At 50.2% G+C, this 18,599-nt stretch overlaps 1 protein-coding gene across 4 annotated transcripts in view; it reads left to right on the top strand.

Annotated features, from left to right (window-relative positions):
* The window catches only part of RFFL (ring finger and FYVE like domain containing E3 ubiquitin protein ligase), a 799,537-nt gene that overhangs the window by 603,389 nt on the left and 177,549 nt on the right, over positions 1-18,599 (top strand). For 3 of the 4 annotated variants that reach the window (XM_069614893.1, XM_069614896.1, XM_069614895.1), the window contains one exon: positions 18,062-18,145. The exons of the other annotated variant lie outside the window; for it this stretch is intronic. In XM_069614893.1, coding sequence (XP_069470994.1) covers positions 18,062-18,145 — 84 coding nt within the window. The remainder of the gene's footprint in view (positions 1-18,061; positions 18,146-18,599) is intronic. 4 annotated transcript variants of the gene reach the window in all.

Here is an 18,599-nt window from a genome sequence, read left to right as displayed (position 1 = left end):
TGTAAAAAAAGGGGTTGTAAATAAAGCTTCAGTAGACCAGAACATTGAGATAGACGGCTTTGGCTATATTCCCATGAGCAGAATGAGACCCCAAACATTTCTCATCTCAACATTGCTAGTTGGAACCCAAGATTGTGCTCTGGAATGGGGTTTGAGAGTGGGACCCTGTGACCTCAAAAACTGTTCAGCGTACACATTGATTTGCTGAACCACATCTGCAATGAACCCATCATCCACAAAAAGGTTGAAAAAGTCAATAGACTGAAACCCATCTGTATTCCCTGTGCACCCTGATATTCCAGTGAAAGGGGACACTACAGGCTGAACCATTGCTGGAGGCACCCACTGTGACTCATCAGCCATGTCAGGATCTGGCACATTCCTTGCACAGCCTGCATGTTCCCTCACGCTTGCAGGTAACCTGCGTGTGGGAAGTGTCCGAAGAGGTGCATATACTCCTTCATTCTCTTCATCAAATTAGGAGGTGGAACTAGCCTCAATCGAAAACTCACTTCCCGAATCAACTGCCTGCTCACCCTCAGAAGCAGATTCTAGACATTCGACGAGAAGCGACGACTACTGTCGCGATGTAACCCTTTACTGCCCAAAGAACAGACTGAAACAATAAGTATTTGTCCTTCTCAAAGTATGGAACCTAGTAGAGTAAGTGGTATTGAATACCACAGACCAAGACCACACAATTACGCCAAAATGTGCAGACTCTGCTCACTAACTGTAGCAGCCCTCTGCAATCTGATGTACTCTCAGCACGCTACATAAAACTACTAATTTGCTAACACTCACGTGAAATGCTAAGGACCAGCTCACTGCTTTCTTACAAGTGGGTAGACTGCTACAACACACCTGCACCTACAACAAAGATAACAATATATCTAAGCAAGATGTCATCTTGAGCTATACATTACACAAATACAAGTGTGGGGACGAGGCTGGAACCCACAGTGCCAATTGAAAGATGGCCACTGTGCGTTGCACCCTGCCCCCCCCCCCCTCATGGGGTGCAGGTGGATGGGGAAATGCAGGTGAGAAGCAACCATGTAATGTATTAGTGATTGGGTGAGGTGAAAAGGCAGAGGTGATCTAGACGCGGACAGTGAAGATGAGGAAAGTACATGACAAGCCCTTTCAGACAATTTCTGGCGCACTTTCCACAAAACCCTCTGCTCATTCACATAGGGTCCTGTGTTCCAAGCGGGAAGGTCACAAGAACGGAACGACTGCAAGGGTCAGCAAGTGGAATTAAGCTGCTAAATGTGGTGATGCTTTGCAAAGAAATAGGCAGCACTGACATATTGAATACATTGACATTCCACCAAAATTAAGTACTATGCAATTGCTAGGAAGTCAGTCTCACTGTCAACAGATTTAGTCACCATTGTATTACCATGCCACACAACCCAGTAAGTCCACCAGTTATTGGGATCCCCCCGCCCCAACATAACTTCTGGGGAAAGTTCATAATGTCTGCAATTAAAATATCCATGCCTCTCTTAGAAAGGTGCACTCCATCTCTGTGAAACATCAGTTCTCCAGCATTGGATCTTTCATGGTTTCACATGCTTAGAATATTCCCCGTCGTCAGACTGGGAACCCTCGGTACACATATATAGTCGTTTCCTATAGGAAAAAACTTCCGACACTTGTGTGTCCTATCCACATCTACGTCCTCTCCGGGGCCGTCCACGCAGGCCCCGTAGGACGTAATGGTATAAAAGCCCCGCCCCCGCGGGTCCCGTCAGATTTCAACCGTCTCCAAAGATAGTGGGATCTCCTCGCGTAGTTCTCTACTTTCTAGGATATCGTTGATATTACTCGAACAGAATGTCAGGAAAACCTCTTTCGCCCGTGCGCCACGTGCGGATTGAAGAAGGTTTACGAGGGGGACGGCCATCTCGATTGTATTTATTGCCTCCACCCTCACCATTCGGCAGACCAGTGTAAAATATGTAAAGGTTTTTCCCAGAAAACCCTGAAGGATCGGAGTCGGAGGCTGGTTTCGTGGTTAAATGACGGAGCGGGAGCATACCCTCAGTCGGAGGTTGGCTCCGTGCGCAGTGTGGCCTCTACAAAAACATCGGGAGCCCCGCGCCGTTCAACCTCGTCGGAACCACCGGCGAAGAAGACTCGACCGGTGGAAAAGGATCCATGAAGCCACTCTTCCAAGGACTCGGCAAAAGAATCTTCAAAAAAGACATCATCATCAGCATCGTCGAAAAAAGGAAAGGAAAGGCCAAAATCCTCCTCGGGCGATCCTCTTAGATCTGCCACGAGTAGAGAATCGGATAAACGCAGGGAGAGCGCCATGAAGGCGGGACCGCCTAAGCCACCTGCAGGCCCACCGTCGACGACGACGACGAACCAATCAGTGTTCTCACTACCTCTGACGCAGTTGGTCAACCCGACGACGACGACGGCGACGATGTCCTCGTCGACCGAAGTCCTGGCCTGGAGACCAGAAGTTTTTGATCTGGGGTTGCCGGACAAGTTACTGCAGGAACAAGCAGTGTCGATTTCTTCGAAGGAAGACGACGGTTTCAGGATTGCGGGCCCGGAAGACCTTGGGCTACGAGCCAAGTTACCATCAGGAGCAACCTGCTCTCAGGTGTTTACCCAACCTCCAACCGCTCAATCGGTCCTGTCCATGGAGGTCCTGTCCTCCTTACACTCTCTGCTGAAGTCTTTGGATGAAAGGCTTCCACCTGTGGCGTCAACTCCCCCCGTCGACGAACCCGGCCCGTCGCACCGTCCAACCAAAACGATCGGAGTTCCGGTGACTCCAGTCGTCCCGGAGGAGGGGGAGCTTTCGGATTCTTTATCTGACCGTGGGTCAGCGTCGGATATCTCGCTGTCTCCATCTAGGGATCCATCCTGGGTTTCGGATGTTGAATTGGAAACACCAAAGAGCCCTACACACCCGTCGCCGCCTGATGATATTATCGCTTTTCATTCAATGATGGAAAAGGCATGCAAGGAGTTTGGCCTGGTTCAGCAGGAGGAGAAAAAGGACTGTTTTCTGTTCGATCATATGGGTAAGAATAGACGTTCAATATTCTCAATACCCATTTTAGATCATGTCTGGAAAGAGGGTGTTCAAACCATGCGTCACCCGTTTTCTGAACCGGCCGTCAAAGGCCGCATTGAAAAGAAATTTAAAGTACCAGATTCTACACCGAAGTGTCTTTCGTCCCAACCTACGCCTGATTCAGTGGTGTCGGCAGCGGCGACGAGGAAAGCGAAGGCCCAACACAAGTGCTCTACCCCTCCGGATAATGAGTCAAGGCGACAGGACGTGTTTGGCAAGAAGGTTCTTTCCGTGGGTGCTGCAACTGTGAAAGCAGCCAACTCTCTGGCTATTGTGGCCAGGTACGACAGGGAGATGTGGCACAGACTAGCCCCTATAATGGACCACCTTCCGGAGGAACATAGAAGAACGGCGATGTCTCTGGTACGAGAGGGCGAAGAGGCGTCGAATCATGCTATTAACATAGCGGTAGACCTGGCAGATTCGGGTTTTAAGCAGATAAACAACAGAGTTGTTCTAAGACGCCAGGCTTGGCTTAAGTGCACCAACTTCAGACCCGAGGTGCAGTATAAAGTGTTGGACATGCCCTTCGAAGGTGACCTTCTTTTCGGAGAAAAGGTGGACGAGGCCTTGAAGGGCATGAAAGAGGACTCGGATACGGCACGTTCGTTGGGTTCTCTTCAGGGTGGTAAACATTTTCAACCTTTTCGTCCCTTTAGAGGGGCATCTGGTAACTCAAGATTTTCTACACCCAGGGATAGATCCTTTGTCAGATCGGCATACCCTTCCCAAGGATATAGACGCGCCTCTCAAAACTCAAGCCGGCGCAGAAACTTCCAGTCATCCAAGAGACGACCGACCTATTCGTCGTCGACGAACAAACAGAAAGACCAGCAATGACGGGATGCACACCGTTCTGGGAGGAAGAGTGTCAAGCTGCGTCAAAGAATGGGAAAACATCACAACAGATCAGTGGGTGTTAGACACAGTGAGGTACGGACATTCTCTACTATTCAAATGCAAACCTCCAAAATGTCCACCGATACCCCTACACCAACCACATCTAAACATTTGGCTGCAGGAAGTAGCACTTATGTTACGAAAGGGTGCCATAGAGTTAGTTCCTGCATCGCAGAAAGGCCAAGGGGTATACTCAGTGTTTTGTGGTAAAAAAGCCGAACGAAAATGGCGTCCCATTTTCGACCTGCGCGACCTCAACAAGACCTTGCAGAGCCAGAAATTCAAAATGCTCACACTGCAGGAAGTTATCGGGTCCGTTCCAGTGGGGGATTTTTTGGCGTCTCTAGATCTTCAGGACGCTTACTTCCACATCCCTATGTGTCAAAAACACAGGAAGTTTCTGAGGTTCATGGTAGGTCGGACACGCTACCAATTCGCAGTGCTCCCGTTTGGTCTCAAATCCTCCCCAAGAACGTTCACAAAATGTTTGGCACCCGTGGCAGCCTGGCTGCGAAAGAAAGGGCATCATGTATACCCGTACCTCGACGACTGGCTTGTGAGGGGATCCTCCTCGGCGTCGACCAACGACAGCGTGCAGACCACCTTACAGCTTCTGCAACGACTGGGGTTCGCAGTGAACTTCGAAAAATCCTCTCTAAGGCCATCAAAGAACTTAGTTCTTGGGTGCTCAATTCGTAACCCAGGCCGGAATAGTGAAACCTTCCCTAGACAGAAGGTCAAAGATCAATCGACTGACAAATCAACTACGCTTACATGGCACACTTTCAGTGAGGAAGTATGTGGCGATCCTAGGTTCCATGGCTTCTTGCATCCACTTAGTAGCCAACTGTCGTTTGTTCATGAGGCCTCTACAGGAATTCCTAGAGGAAAGATGGAAGCAGGCCACGGGCCGGTGGTCAGACAGGTTAACCGTCGACGACGACGGTGTCATCCGAGCCCTCCAGTGGTGGAAAAGCGCTCACAACCTGGACAGAGGGGTTCCTCTACAAGAACCAGAATTTCGGAATACCATCATCACGGACGCATCCCTGACGGGCTGGGGAGCACACATGGACAACCACCAAACCCAGGGCAGATGGTCTCCGACCGAATCACGCCTACATATCAATGTACTGGAACTGAGGGCAGTGAGATGGGCCTTGAAATCATTCCTCCCACATATCGAGGGGTCGAGAGTGAGAGTGCTGACAGACAACACGACAGCCATGTTCTACTTGATAAAACAAGGCGGCACGAGATCCAGGACCCTTTCTGTGGAGGCTCAAAAGGTATGGCATTGGGCTTTGAAACACAACATATCGATAGTGGCTCACCATCTCCCAGGAGTGAAGAACGTACAAGCGGATTCCCTGAGCAGGAGCATGGCTCAGATACACGAGTGGGAGATGGACACCATTCAGCTTCAAAAAATCTTCAAAAGGTGGGGTCATCCCTCAGTCGATCTCTTCGCAACGAAAGAAAACAAGAAATGCGAGCAGTTCGTGAGCAGATGGCCTCAGAAAGGATCCCTAGGGGAAGCGTTCTCATTTCCGTGGACAGACAAGTTCCTGTACGCCTTCCCTCCGTTTCCACTTATACGGAGGACAATACAGTGGATTCGCAGATACAAATGCCGGGTCATTCTAGTGGCACCGTATTGGCCGAGACAACCGTGGTTTTCCGACCTACTACATCTGTCGTTGGAACAACCGATAACTTTCCAGAAAGTTCCGAATCTCCTGTCCAGGGACAAGGGAACGGTGTGGCATCACAATACGGACAGCCTCAACCTGACGGCCTGGCTCCTGACTTTTCAGAATTTGGCAATTTGAAAGTCTCGTCGGATTGCCGGAGAATTCTACAGGCGGCTAGGGCTCCTTCTACTAACAAGTCATACATATGCAAGTGGCGAAGGTTCTGTATGTGGCGTCAAACGCAGCACGAAATACGGCCTTTGGAAGTAACTACAGAACAAATTTTGCCGTATCTTCTTCACCTAGCAGAGAGTGGACTATCCTCGTCATCCATCAAGGTGCACCTGGCGGCCATCTCAAGGTTCACGAGGAGGAGACAGTCCTCACCGTTATTCAGCGACAGGCTGGTGAAACATTTTATGAGGGGTCTCTTTAGAACCTTTCCCCCTACGAAGCGGTTCCCACCATCGTGGAGTCTAAATGTGGTGTTGGCGGCCTTAATGAAGCCTCCTTTCGAGCCAATGTCCTCTTCATCCATGCAGTTCCTATCGTGGAAGCTGGCTTTCTTAATTGCCATTACGTCAGCTAGAAGAGTGTCGGAATTACAGGCATTAGTCATAGACCCTCCATATATGAGATTCTTTAAGGACAAAGTGATACTATCAACTAATCCTACTTTCATCCCGAAAGTGCCGACGGTCTATCACAAACACTCGACCATTGTCCTCCCTACTTTCTTTGCGACCCCGTCGTCGACGGCGGAAAAGGCTCTTCATACTCTTGATGTGAAAAGGGCGTTAAAGTTTTATCTGCAAAAAACGCAAGAACTCAGAACTACCAGACAGCTGTTCATCGCATATGGTCCGTCGACGAGAGGAAGGGCAATTTCCAAGCAAGGACTGGCTCGATGGGTCTCGTCGGCGATTGCTTTTAGTCACTCCAAGGCCGGGAGACCCCTACAAGGGCACCCTATAGTCCATTCCACGAGATCGACAGCCTCCTCCGCGGCGCTATGGGTAGGAATTCCTCTGACAGACATCTGCCAGGCGGCGGCATGGTCAGTCCCACACACGTTCACACGCCATTACTGCCTGGAAAGGCAGCATGCGGATGAAGTACAGATGGGAAGGGCAGTGCTGCGCCATCTTTTTCAATGAGGTAAGCCAAATATAGTGAAGCTGTTGTCTCTTACCTTGCCTATGTTGGTTTTTTCCTTGATGTGTCGGCTTTAAATATATATATATATATATATATATATATATATATATATATATATATGTATTATGAATATGTTTGTATCAGAAAATGTGTTGCTGCTTACGTGCATATATATATATTTGGACTGGAAGTGTTTTTTTTTTTGTGATGTATGTTGCATTGCATTCTCACATCCTTCTTCTAGGATACTGCTATACAATCTATTCTAAGCATGTGAATCCATGAAAGATCCAATGCTGGAGAAGGGAGTAGTTTCTTACCTGTAACTCCATTTCTCCAGCGTTGGTATCTTTCATGGATTCACATGCGCCCGCCAGCCTCCCCGAAATGCAATGTGCAAGATATGTGCATAAACGGGTTCCCCTTTCTACTTTGGAGGGGCCGAAATCTGACGGGGCCCACGGGGGCGGGGCTTTTATACCATTACGGGGCATGCGTGGACGGCCCCGGAGAGGACGTAGATGTGGATAGGACACACAAGTGTCGGAAGTTTTTTCCCTATAGGAAACGACTATATATGTGTACCGAGGGTTCCCAGTCTGACGACGGGGAATATTCTAAGCATGTGAATCCATGAAAGATACCAACGCTGGAGAAATGGAGTTACAGGTAAGAAACTACTCCCTTCACCTTTGATGAAGCCATGGTGTATTGTCCGAATTCTGTCATTGTCCTTGGTGAGTCTTGCCAGCTTGCCATTCCGTTTCCTCACTGAGGAGTTGATGGCCTTTTCCTTGCCTGGAGTTCTCCAATAGCTCCCGCACCCCTCTCCGTCCCTTAGAAGCCATATCATTTCCTCCCAGATGCACCACTATGAGGACAGGAGGGACAACATCTCCTTTTGCCTGGGCATTGCAAATGGCTCCTCTGAGCTGGTGAAGGCGCATTCCCCGACACCAAACCAGTGGACCGAAAGATTATCCCTCTGACACCCAGATGTGGTTGGCCCTCTGAAATGTGCTGCAGCCCTTTGGATGAAAGCGTGCCTGACGATCCATACAACCCTCATCCTCACTAGGGAATGGAAACATGAAAAAATAACATGAATATGGCCATACATACAGTTTAGCAATCAGCACAGCAAGTGCTTCAACACATGTCTCTTGCAACAATCCCAGACACACACTTCCCCCAATCTCACATGCACCTCACATGTGAGAGAACAGTAGGTAATTACATAATTGGCTCATACTTTTCGTGAAAGAGGTGAAGGACACATTGTCGTCGTGTGTCAATGGCACAGTTGTGCTGGCACAATTGTAATCAGTGAAGTTTTCTGTTCCTGTGGCCCACTGTTTCTACTGCACAGTGGTAAGGTGAGCTGCACATACTACACCGTGATACTTGGATATCAGGGAAGGTAAATGGGAGTGAGAAAGGAAGACGAAGACTAAGACTCAGTGAAGTCTCCATGCCTAGCATTGCTTAGAGGACTGTACAAGACACGTAATTCTCCCAGAACCCACTAACTTCACTTCTTTACACCACACACAACACTCCTTACCACCATACACTTCACACAGGGCCCCAAGATCTTCCACACACCCTCCAACAGCAGATCACACCTATCCAACCTGCCTCCTACCTTCCCACTACAGTCCAAGCACAAACAATAAAACTGTTCAATACTTTGCACAAATGTTGGCACGGTGATTATTGTGACAGAGGAAATGTACTCCATAGTAAGAGTGCATTGAATGCTCTGTCAATATAGGCATCCTGACAAATGTGTGCCAATCAAAATTGTATCAATTTGTGATGGACTGTTTCATTGTGAGAGCTTCGGCCAAAGCTCTAGGACGGCCGGGGATGCCGTCCCTGGCCTTGGGCGCCTCCCATGTCGGTCACCCGTCCAGCAGCAGTTCCACAGATCCCTGGCCAGGTCCACGTCCCTCCTCTGAGGGATAAGCTATAGCGCTGCTGCACTTGAGGACAGTCGACCAACAAGGGAGACACTCCCAGGCCTGGGGCCATCACCCCCAACCATCCTCAAGTTCTGGCTGGCCTGCGTTGCAGGTTTTCCCTCCAGGGAGGGATGGGCACACTGCTGGGAGTCCCTGAGACCGCTGCTGCACCTGGGGACTGTCGTCCAACAAGGGAAACAGGCAGCCAAGGGCAGGACCCTCACCCCGACCATCCTGAAGCTCTGGCTAGGCTGCATTACATCTCTACACTCAGAGGAGGGATGGGCGCCCTGCCAGGGCTCCCTGGGACCACTGGTGAACTTTGGGGCAATCGGCCAACAAGGGAGACTAGCACCCAAGGTCAGGCACGTCACCCCCGGACCATCCTAGATCTCTGGCTTGGCCTCGCTACAGCTTTCCCCTCCAGGAAAGAATTGGGACCCTGCCAGGCCACCCTGGGACCACCCCTGGACTTGGGGATGGGATGGTCGCCCCACATGAGTGACAGGCCCCCAAGACCAGGGGCAACACCCCCCACCCCACTGTCATGGACCTCTGGGTGGCCTGCGTTACTGCTTTTCTCCCTCCGTGGACAGATGGGGACCCTGCCGGGGCTCCCTGGGACCGCCGCTGGACTTGGGGGACGGTCGGCCCACATGGGAAAGAGACACCTAAGGCCGGGGATATCACCCCCTGACCATCCTAAACTTCTGGCTTACCTGCGTTACTGCTCTTCACTCGGAGAAAAGATGGGGACCCTGCCGGGCCTCCCTGGGAGCGCTACTGAACTTGAGGGCCGTCGACCGACCAACAAGGGAGACAGGCACCCATGGGCGAGGCCATCAACCCCCGACCATTCTACAGCTCTTGCTGGGCTGTGTTACCGCTTTCCCCTCCGGGAAAGAATAGGGACACTGCCGGGGCTCCCTGGGACCACTGCTGAACTTGGGGGACGAAAGATCCACATGGGAGACAGGCGCCCAAGGCCAGCGACATCACCCCCACTGTCCTGGACCTCTGGGTGTCCTGCGTTACAGCTTTGCCCCCTGGGAAAGGACCCTGACGGGCTCATTGGGACCACTTCTGGACTTGGAGACGGTCAACATAAAGGGTGACCATTCTAATAAAAGAAAAGAGCTCCATACCAAGTATGCTTTGCATGCTCAGGTTCTCTCGAAGCTGGACTACTGTAACAGCCTCTATCTAAATCTGCCTGCCTCTACTCTCCGCAACTCATCCAGAACAGGACTGCGAGACTTGTCCTTGGCCTCAAGCCCAGGGACCGTATCTCTCCAGGACTGAAATCGCTACACTGGCTCCCTGTGGCTGCGAAGATTAAGTTCAAGACCCTCTGCATTGTCCACAAGGCCTTCTGGGGCCTGGGGCCAAATTACCTTCAACTCTCCCTTCCTAAATATCTTCCTTCTGGAGCACTTTGCTCTTCCGCCTCCAACTCCCTCAGGGTCAGCCGCTTCTCCAAGCAACGAGTTGGGGGGAGATCTCTCTCCGCAGCAGGGGCCTCCCTCGGGAACAGCCTTCCTGCCTCCCTGAAACTTGAGGAGAACCATCTCCGGTTCCGGAAGCACCTCAAAACCTTCCTCTTTGCTTCTGCTTTCTCTCTCCCTCTCCCCTGCTAAATCACTGAAACTGTACTGAATCAGCAACTGGGCCACTCACCAATCTCGGTCCTTGGCCCAGCCACTCTCCCCTGCACTGCCTTCCTGGCAACCCCTGCACTGCGGGACTGTGTCTGTATCCCTACAGCCCCCCTTCCCAGCACTTGTCTGCACTTATACCACCAGCTGGCCCTTATTATTTATCTTGTTCATTACTATCCCTGTACTGCACTTTCCCCTCTCCCTTTCCCCCTTGCACTTTTCCCGTCCCCCCTACCCATGCACTTGCGCGATCTGAATGACACCTGGCCTAGTAGGATCGTTGTCTGTCTCCCCTTGTTCCCCCCTCCCTGCCTCGTCGCGCCTTGAAACACTTGTGTATAGGCGCGTTACAAATGCCATATCATATCACATCAGACGAAATGAACATTACTAGCGCAAACATGTTTCAGAAAGTAGTAGTCATTATGTTTACTAAAGTTTTTTTCATATAAAGCAGCCAACATCCTCTATTCAGAGCACACCCACCATTGAACACATTACCTCTGCACTACCCGTTCCCACCCATACCACTGACACTCCAGCCACAGTCCCACTCACCACACTAGCCATCCACCCCCAATTACAATGCATAATAACAAAAGCACATTTCGTACTACTTAAGTCAGCAAAAGCTTTCGACTAGCCACAACTGCAAAGGAAACAAAATAAATTACAATCTGTACTCAGCCCACCAATAACACATCAAAACTTTCAGGCTGCTATCGGCAAACCTTTCGATTCCTTGAGACAGATACATGGCACATACTAGTTATCTGCCAACACGGAAGAGTGAACTGCACACTGATGGACATGGTAATAAGTCCAATGGGCATATGGAAACCCCCACCACAAACAAAACATTGTCCAGATGGCCTAGTACCAAATTGCCATCCCAGTGGAACAGCATTGTTCTGCTGGTATGGGGAGGGCAATTAATGGCCTGACCCTGCAAGAGTTTCCAAGCCCACCACAATAACTCCCCCATGCTCCCTCTCCCACTCACACCACCAACAATTCTGCCCTAGTCCCACCCACCCCACTAACAATCTGCCCCCCGCATAATATACAATGTTGAAAAAATGCAAATTCAATGCTTGAATAACAAAGAAGCTTGAACTGTACAGGGGGTAGTCACAACATGAATTCCTTCAAAACGCCCAATGCACACTTACTATGGTGCTCACTTCCCCTGTCAGAATACTGTGCACAGGAAGTAAGCACTGCACCAATGTGCAGTGCCATTGCTAGGCACAGATCCACCGATCCTCGACCAGCAATGCACTTGGTTTCCTTGCAAAGCAGCCAGCTCCTTCCATTCATGGTAATCCCTGGTGCCTAGTGTGCCCTCTAACCCCCCAAAACACCAACAACAAAAAAACACACTTTTGTTTTTTTTGTTTTGTTTGCCCCTTCCCTAGGGGCAGATGGGCACATTAGTGTGGGCAAAACTTACTACCCCATGCTTTGGGGGGCCTGTGACAAGTTTTCTGGTGGCCCTCTCCCCCACACCCGAAATGGATGAGATGCATCTCATGTACCCTTTCCTTGGGGCAGAAATCTGCCCACAGGGAGGGCTACATGAGGTGCCCCCCATCCACTTGGGGTGGGGGGGGCCTACCCCCTTTTTCATTACATCCATCACTGGTGGTTTAGAGCACTCCCACCAAAAGCATGTAATCTTTTTTTGTTGTTAATGGTTTGCCCCTTCCCTAGGGGCAGATGGACACATTAGTGTGCCCATCTGCCCACAGGGTGGGCAAAATGTGCTGCTCCATGCTTTGGGGGCCGGTGGGGAGATGGCTGCATACATAGTAAGTGCCCCCTCACTCCCTCCCACTTCAAACACAGATCCCTCGTGGTTTAGTGGCATTGCTGGGCACAGATTGAGTATTCCGTGCCCAGCAATGCCTCTAAGGAAGGTGTCATAGAAAAGGGGAGAGTCTCCCCTTTCCAACGACACCACTCTCGATGAAAACGGCACAAAAATGCCTGAGATCGAGGGAGGGAAAGACCTACCTTCTCCTTCACCGTCTCAGCCAAAAATGGCTGCAAAAGTGATATTTACTTTCAGTTTCACGTCAGCGCGCATTAAGCATACTGACGTGAAACGGAAGGAAATCTAACCCCCGGTCTGTGAGGAGGAACCTCCTCCTTGCATAGCCCGGGGGTTGGATTTCACTTTTGTGTGATTGCTGCTTTGCAAGTCCTGCTCTGAGGACTTTGGCTTACGCAGCCTCATATCGGGCATCCTGCCTTTGCTCTTTCCTCTTGATGTTTTTTTGGAATTGTCTGAGTGTTGGGATGGCACCCCTCTGTCCAGATAGTTGTCTGTGATTTACAAAATGGGCGCTGCTGTGTTTCCTTTTAATGTACTGGGTGTTTGCCAGTAACTCTGCTGAGTGCAGTTGCCATTAACGCTTTTGTTCGGTGCGCGCGCCCGCCAGGTTGGAATACAGTGGTAATTTTGCTGTTCCACACAGCGGTAACGCTAATTCCACTACGTTCAGTGAAGTTACCGCCAATTTTGGCCCGAACTGGTATTGAGGCCATATGTGCAGTATTATGGTGTCACTCTACAACCCTGTGTTGGTGAACGTTGCTCCTTCAGGAAACCTAAGTTTTGTCTTGGGGGCCTTGTTCAGTTCAGGTTCCTAGATTTTAGACGATGAAGAGTATTGTATGATGTGACATTTATAGCGTGCCTATACACAAGTATTTGAAGGCGCGATGTGGAAGAAAGGGGAACAAGGGAGGACAAGACAACGATCTTACTAGGCCAAGTGACATTGAGATTGCGCAAGTGCAGGGGAAAGGGAAGAGGAAAAGTGCCAGGGGAAGGGGAGGAGGAGCAGGTGCAGGACATAGGATCAAAACATCGGAAAACAATAAGTGCGGCCAGCAGGTGGCATTGCAGGCGTTAGTTAAGTGCAGGTAGGGGGACTGTAGGGTTGCAGATACAGCCCCAGGTGCAGGGGTTCCAGGGGGCAGTGCAGGTGTGCAACTGGGAGGGCAGGGACCTAGGCCCGTGGTTCAGAGTTTAGCCAGGTAACCAGTGCAGTATCAGACAGGAGATCCGCCTGGAAGAGGGAGAAAAAAGGCGGAAGCAAAGAGGAAAGTCTTGAGCTGCTTCCAGAACTGGAGATGGTTCTGCTCAAGTTTCTGAGAGGCAAGGAGGCTGTTCCAGAGGGAGGCGCCAGCCGAAGAGAGAAATCTGACCCCAACTTGTTGCTTGGAAAAGTGACTAACCCTCCAGGAGTTGGAGGAGCGGAGAGCTTGCGTAGGAAGATACTTCCGAAGAGAAAGCTGGCGATATTTTTGTCCCAGGCACCAGAAGCCCTTACGGACAATGCAAAGGGTCTTGAACTTTATACTTGCAGCCACTGGGAGCCAATGGAGAGATTTCAGTGCTGGAGAGAGACGATCCCTGGGCTTGAGGCCAAGGACAAGTCTTGCAGTCCTGTTCTGGATGAGTTGCAGAGGACGGAGAGTAGAGGCAGGCAGATTTAAAAAGAGGCTGTTACAGTAGTCAAGCTTAGAGAGAACCAGAGCTCTGGAGACCGTGAGCTTCTGGGGGAAGGAGAGGAAAGGAAGAATACCTCTGAGGAGGTGCAGTTAATGGTTTGACTTCTTAGAGACATCGGAAATGTGAGAAGAGAAGGAGAGTGTGGAGTCGAAGATAACCCAGAGGTTCTTAGCCCAACAGGTGGGAGCGGGAAGAGGGCCAAGGGAGGCCGGCCACAGACTGGCGGAAAAAAGGGCTACGGGTGTGCCGATGAGGAGGATCTCTGTAGCATTTAGGCAGAGATAATTGGCGGCGCACCACTCCTGGATTGCAGACAGACAAACCGTAATGGGAGAAGGAGACAAGGCAGCAGAGGAGAGCCTGTAAGCGAGCTGGGTGTCATCCGCATAGCACTGGAAGTTGGAGCAGAGAGCAGCAATGCGGTGGGCAAGAGGTGCCAGGTATTGGTTGAACCAGGGAGAAAGGTTAGACCCCTGGAGAACACCACAGGTGAAGAGAGGGATAGAGGGGAGGAAGGACCCAAGTTGGAGCTAGGAAGGTCAGTCAGAGAGGAAAGAAATTAGCCAGGTCAGAGTCTCATCAGCTATACCATGGGCGTAATTTTAGGGGGGGGGCTACAGGGATGTTTGTCCCCCCCCAACTTTCATGGTACACCATTTTGTCCTCATTCATTTGGCTGGGGCACCTTTTAAACAGATGTCATGCCCTCCCCCCAACTTTTTCAGAAAAGTTACTCCACTGAGCGATAACCAGGTTATCATGGAACCGGTTGAGCAGGATGGCATGGTTGACCGTGTCAAAGGCAGAAGAGAGATCAAGTAGGATGAGGACAGAGAGGAGATTAGAATCAAGGTTAGAGAGCAGGTTGTCACAGATGTTCAAGAGAGCAGTTTCTGTGCTTCTCTGGCTGCTCTGAATCCAGACTGATGGTCATGGAGACAACCAACAGATTCATTGTGAAGATTAAGCTGGGAGATGGCCAGCTTTTCCAGGAGTTTTCCCAGGAAAGGAGTGATGGAGAGAGGCCGTTAATTAGCCAGAAGGAAGGGTTGGCTGGGGGTTTCTTCAGAAGAGGGGCACAGGAGTGTTTTGGGGGGGTGATGGGAAGGTTCCAGAGGCGAAAGAGTGGTTGCAGAAGTCCGCCATGGGTGTCATTGTGGTCCTGATGTTCTTGGAAGAGCAGGAAAGAATCTGTTTAGATGAGGTTTTCATAGATCGGATTTGTCTAAAATGCTTGTCAGCGGAGAAGAGAGGAAAGGCAGCAGAGAAGGGAGGGGGTTGGCCGCAGTGGGGATGGTGGAAGAGGAGAGAGTGGAGGTAGAAGCCGGGAGGGTGGACATGATGTCCTGGGTTTTAGAGATTAAGTGAGAAGACGGGGCCGTACAGAGGGCCTGGAAAGGGACAGGAGAGGTAGAGACTGTGTCAGGATTGCCCAGCCCCTTGCAGATTTTAAAGTTTGGCTGAGTTGTAGATGTACAGATGTACAAGATGCCAACCATTTCCTCTCAGCCACCCTACACTTGCATTTAAGGGTGACGAGGTCAGAATCGTACCAGGTGTTGCACTTGATTTTAGGCTTCATGCAAATCCTCATGACGGGGGAAAGTACATCGAGAGTATCAGAGATAGCAGATTGGAGCATGGAAAGGGCAGTGTCAGGGGGTGTGTGAGCCAGAGGTGCGGGGGAAAGCCACAACTGACACACGCTTCATGGGTCGAATGACTGAGAAGGTGGGTGCCAGTGTCGGGGTAGGCTTGGCCTGAGGGAGGGGGTGAGAGGGGAGGAGGAGTAGGAGGAGGAGGAGTAGGAGGTGGGGAGGAGGAATGGAGGAGAAGGGGGGAATCAAAACATCAAAACATCGAGTGTTCCCTGCCGACTTAGTCGCGCCGGGGGGGGAAGAGGAGAGGGAGGGGAGAGAGAGAGGGGGAGGAGAGAGAGAGAGAGGGGGGAGGAGAGAGAAAGAGAAAGACCAAGACCATGCATTCAAAGGATGAGTTAGCCTACATAGGAATGCCAGAGGCAGGAATCCACTGGGATGCTCAAGGCTACACCCCCACTGCGATGGCTGGATCCGGGTGCAAAGAGGATCTTGTAACCATCAGGAAGGAGTGCGTCAGTTTGTGACAGAGCTGGCAATGAGCCATGTCTCGGTGAGATCAAGGTCGAGTTCTTCCAGGAGACGGCAGATGTCAGAGGAGTGTTTGACAGCTGAGCGAGAGTTGAGTGGCGAGGTGGAGATGGTTGCCATCCTTGAAAGACTTCCAGGGAGGGGTACAAATCAGAGGAACTCCCTGCGGAGGTGTAGGAGGAGTGGGCAAGGTAGCCGAGGAGAAGGGAGAGGGTGCCAGAGTAGTGGCAGAGGGTGGAGGCGAGGAAGGGAGAGAAGGGACACCGGGAGAGGAAAGGAAATTGATTAGGTGCAGGAAAGAGTCTATCAAAGAGGAGGAGGTTGGCCTGAGGGTCTTGGACCAAGACAGTGTCTTTAAGGTAAACATTAATGATGACCTTAGAGGAGTGGAAGGAAGCCAGGAGGGTGCCTCCATTAATAGGAGAGGAAGAGAAGGGAGAGAGCACAGAGACCATATGAAGAGTTCATACGTCTGGTGAAGGAACGACAAAGAGGATGTCGGTGAGGGTCTGTCCGGAGGAAGCACTAGTATAGGTATCGGCGATAGGGAGGTCTGGGTGAAAGAGAAAGAAATCCTTTTTGAACTTCTTCCTACCAGACTTCGTGAGAAGGGTAGTATAGTCGATAGAGAAACAGTTGAAGATAGGAGAAACAGAGAGCACCATAGGTGATGTGGAGGAGGGGGAGATGAGAGAGAGAGGGCGGGTGGCTGGGGAGTGAGAGAGGAGCGGCGGTGGGTGGAGACATTGGGGGAGAACACCGGGGTGGTGCAAGCAGAAGAAGACTGAACAAAACAGGAACAGCAGGACAAATTGAAAACATAATGCAGCCACTGGGCAAAGCTAAATTCTGAATTAGCAGTACAGATTGAAAACACAATGCAGCTAGAGGTAATGAGGGTGGGAGTCCAGGTGAGATGGAGTGAGGGAGGGACAGTGGGAGGTGAAGGAAGCGTTATTTAGTAAAGGCGACAAACCCATAGAGGAGTGAAAGTGTCACAACGTTTTCAGCGGGCTCTGAAGAGTGCAGGATCACAACAGCCACCATACAGTGATGTGGAGTGCGGGGGAGGACTCCCCGACCAGGGAGCAGACATGGGCTTTAAGAGTGGGCCTTAGGTGGGGGCTGGCGTTCGCCTGCCGGCTGAGGGATTGGGCCAGTAAAACGTAGCAGGACCCAATCAGGATCGTCAGGCTTGGAGCTCAACCCAAACTCAATTCCTTGTAAATGCAGCCACCATTTTGGAAGATGGTGTTTGCTGACAAAAGTCTCTGCCCCAGGTCATGAAAGCAGTGATGGTCAGTGATTGTGAAGGCAGACTGACTTATAATAAAAACAAACAATTTTGCAGAATTTGTTTAGCGCAGTACATCGATATAGAAGTGCTGACGTCGAAAAGCCCAGGAAGGGCTTACCTTCAATTAGGATGCTGTCGAGGGATCGCAGCTCCAAATGCTTGTGTGGGGGATAAGAGACTCACTTCAGAGTGTGGTAGTTGAAGGTTGAGCGAAGTGAGTCTCACGGCATGCGAGAGATGAGAAGTAGTACCAGTTATTGCTTCATGAGGCACCTTTGACCATACTTTAAAAATACTACAGTCTAATTTGATTATGTCGACTTAGCAGTTTGGATTTTGTTATTTTGAGGTTTTGAGTTTGTCCACTCAGTGCTGGTTATGGTTCTCGACTATTTGTAAAGATCAATTTTAGGGGTGTTTTAATATGTGTATATCACGGAATGGTACTTATAAATAATGATCTGCGTTCTGGGTATTTTTATGATTTTGCTATGCATTTATTGTACACAATGAAGAAATTGGGGGGGGGGAAGCTTGTAATGCTAGACATGTCGCTTTTGTGGATTACAACCAGTATAACGGGAAGTACAAAACAGGAGTAAATGTTCTATTATTTCATTTCCTTCTTGATGTAGGCGAACGGATCCATTCCTGACCCTGCACAACCGATTTCTGGTACAGAGAACACAGCAGAAGGGGGAACAGAGGACGAGGTCCAGGTGTGTACAGAATACTTCTCACACAACAGTCCATGCAGGGTCGCACTGGGTTAAAAGACCTAGAAAACAATAGAAAACGGACCCATTATCACAAATTGTAGTTTGTCAGTTTAGAACAAACTCTGTGTGAGGAGTAGCTGAATCACCATTTTTGGTAAACGTTGGGACAAATTAGCATGTACGGTCAGTCACATAGATCTAAACTTCCAGCACTACAGCATTCACATTGACTCCGAAAACCGGTCAGAACTAGCCTGTTGAACTGGCCCTTCTGACGATCCCCACTAGGTAAAGCAAAGCCTGCCTCAATGTTCATCTGCTAATATAACTTTACGTAATATCAATTCCTTTAATTTGTCTGGGCCAGGATCTAGCTAACACACTGATGCATTATGCATCCATGTCCTTAGAGCTGACGTTTTTCTACAATGTTTCATTTCCCCAGGCTTTGCAT

The sequence above is a fragment of the Ambystoma mexicanum genome, chromosome 9, assembly GCF_040938575.1.
Source record: "Ambystoma mexicanum isolate Mex_15411 chromosome 9, UKY_AmexF1_1, whole genome shotgun sequence".
NCBI lineage: Eukaryota > Metazoa > Chordata > Amphibia > Caudata > Ambystomatidae > Ambystoma > Ambystoma mexicanum.
This window is presented reverse-complemented; position numbering and strand designations above follow the sequence as displayed.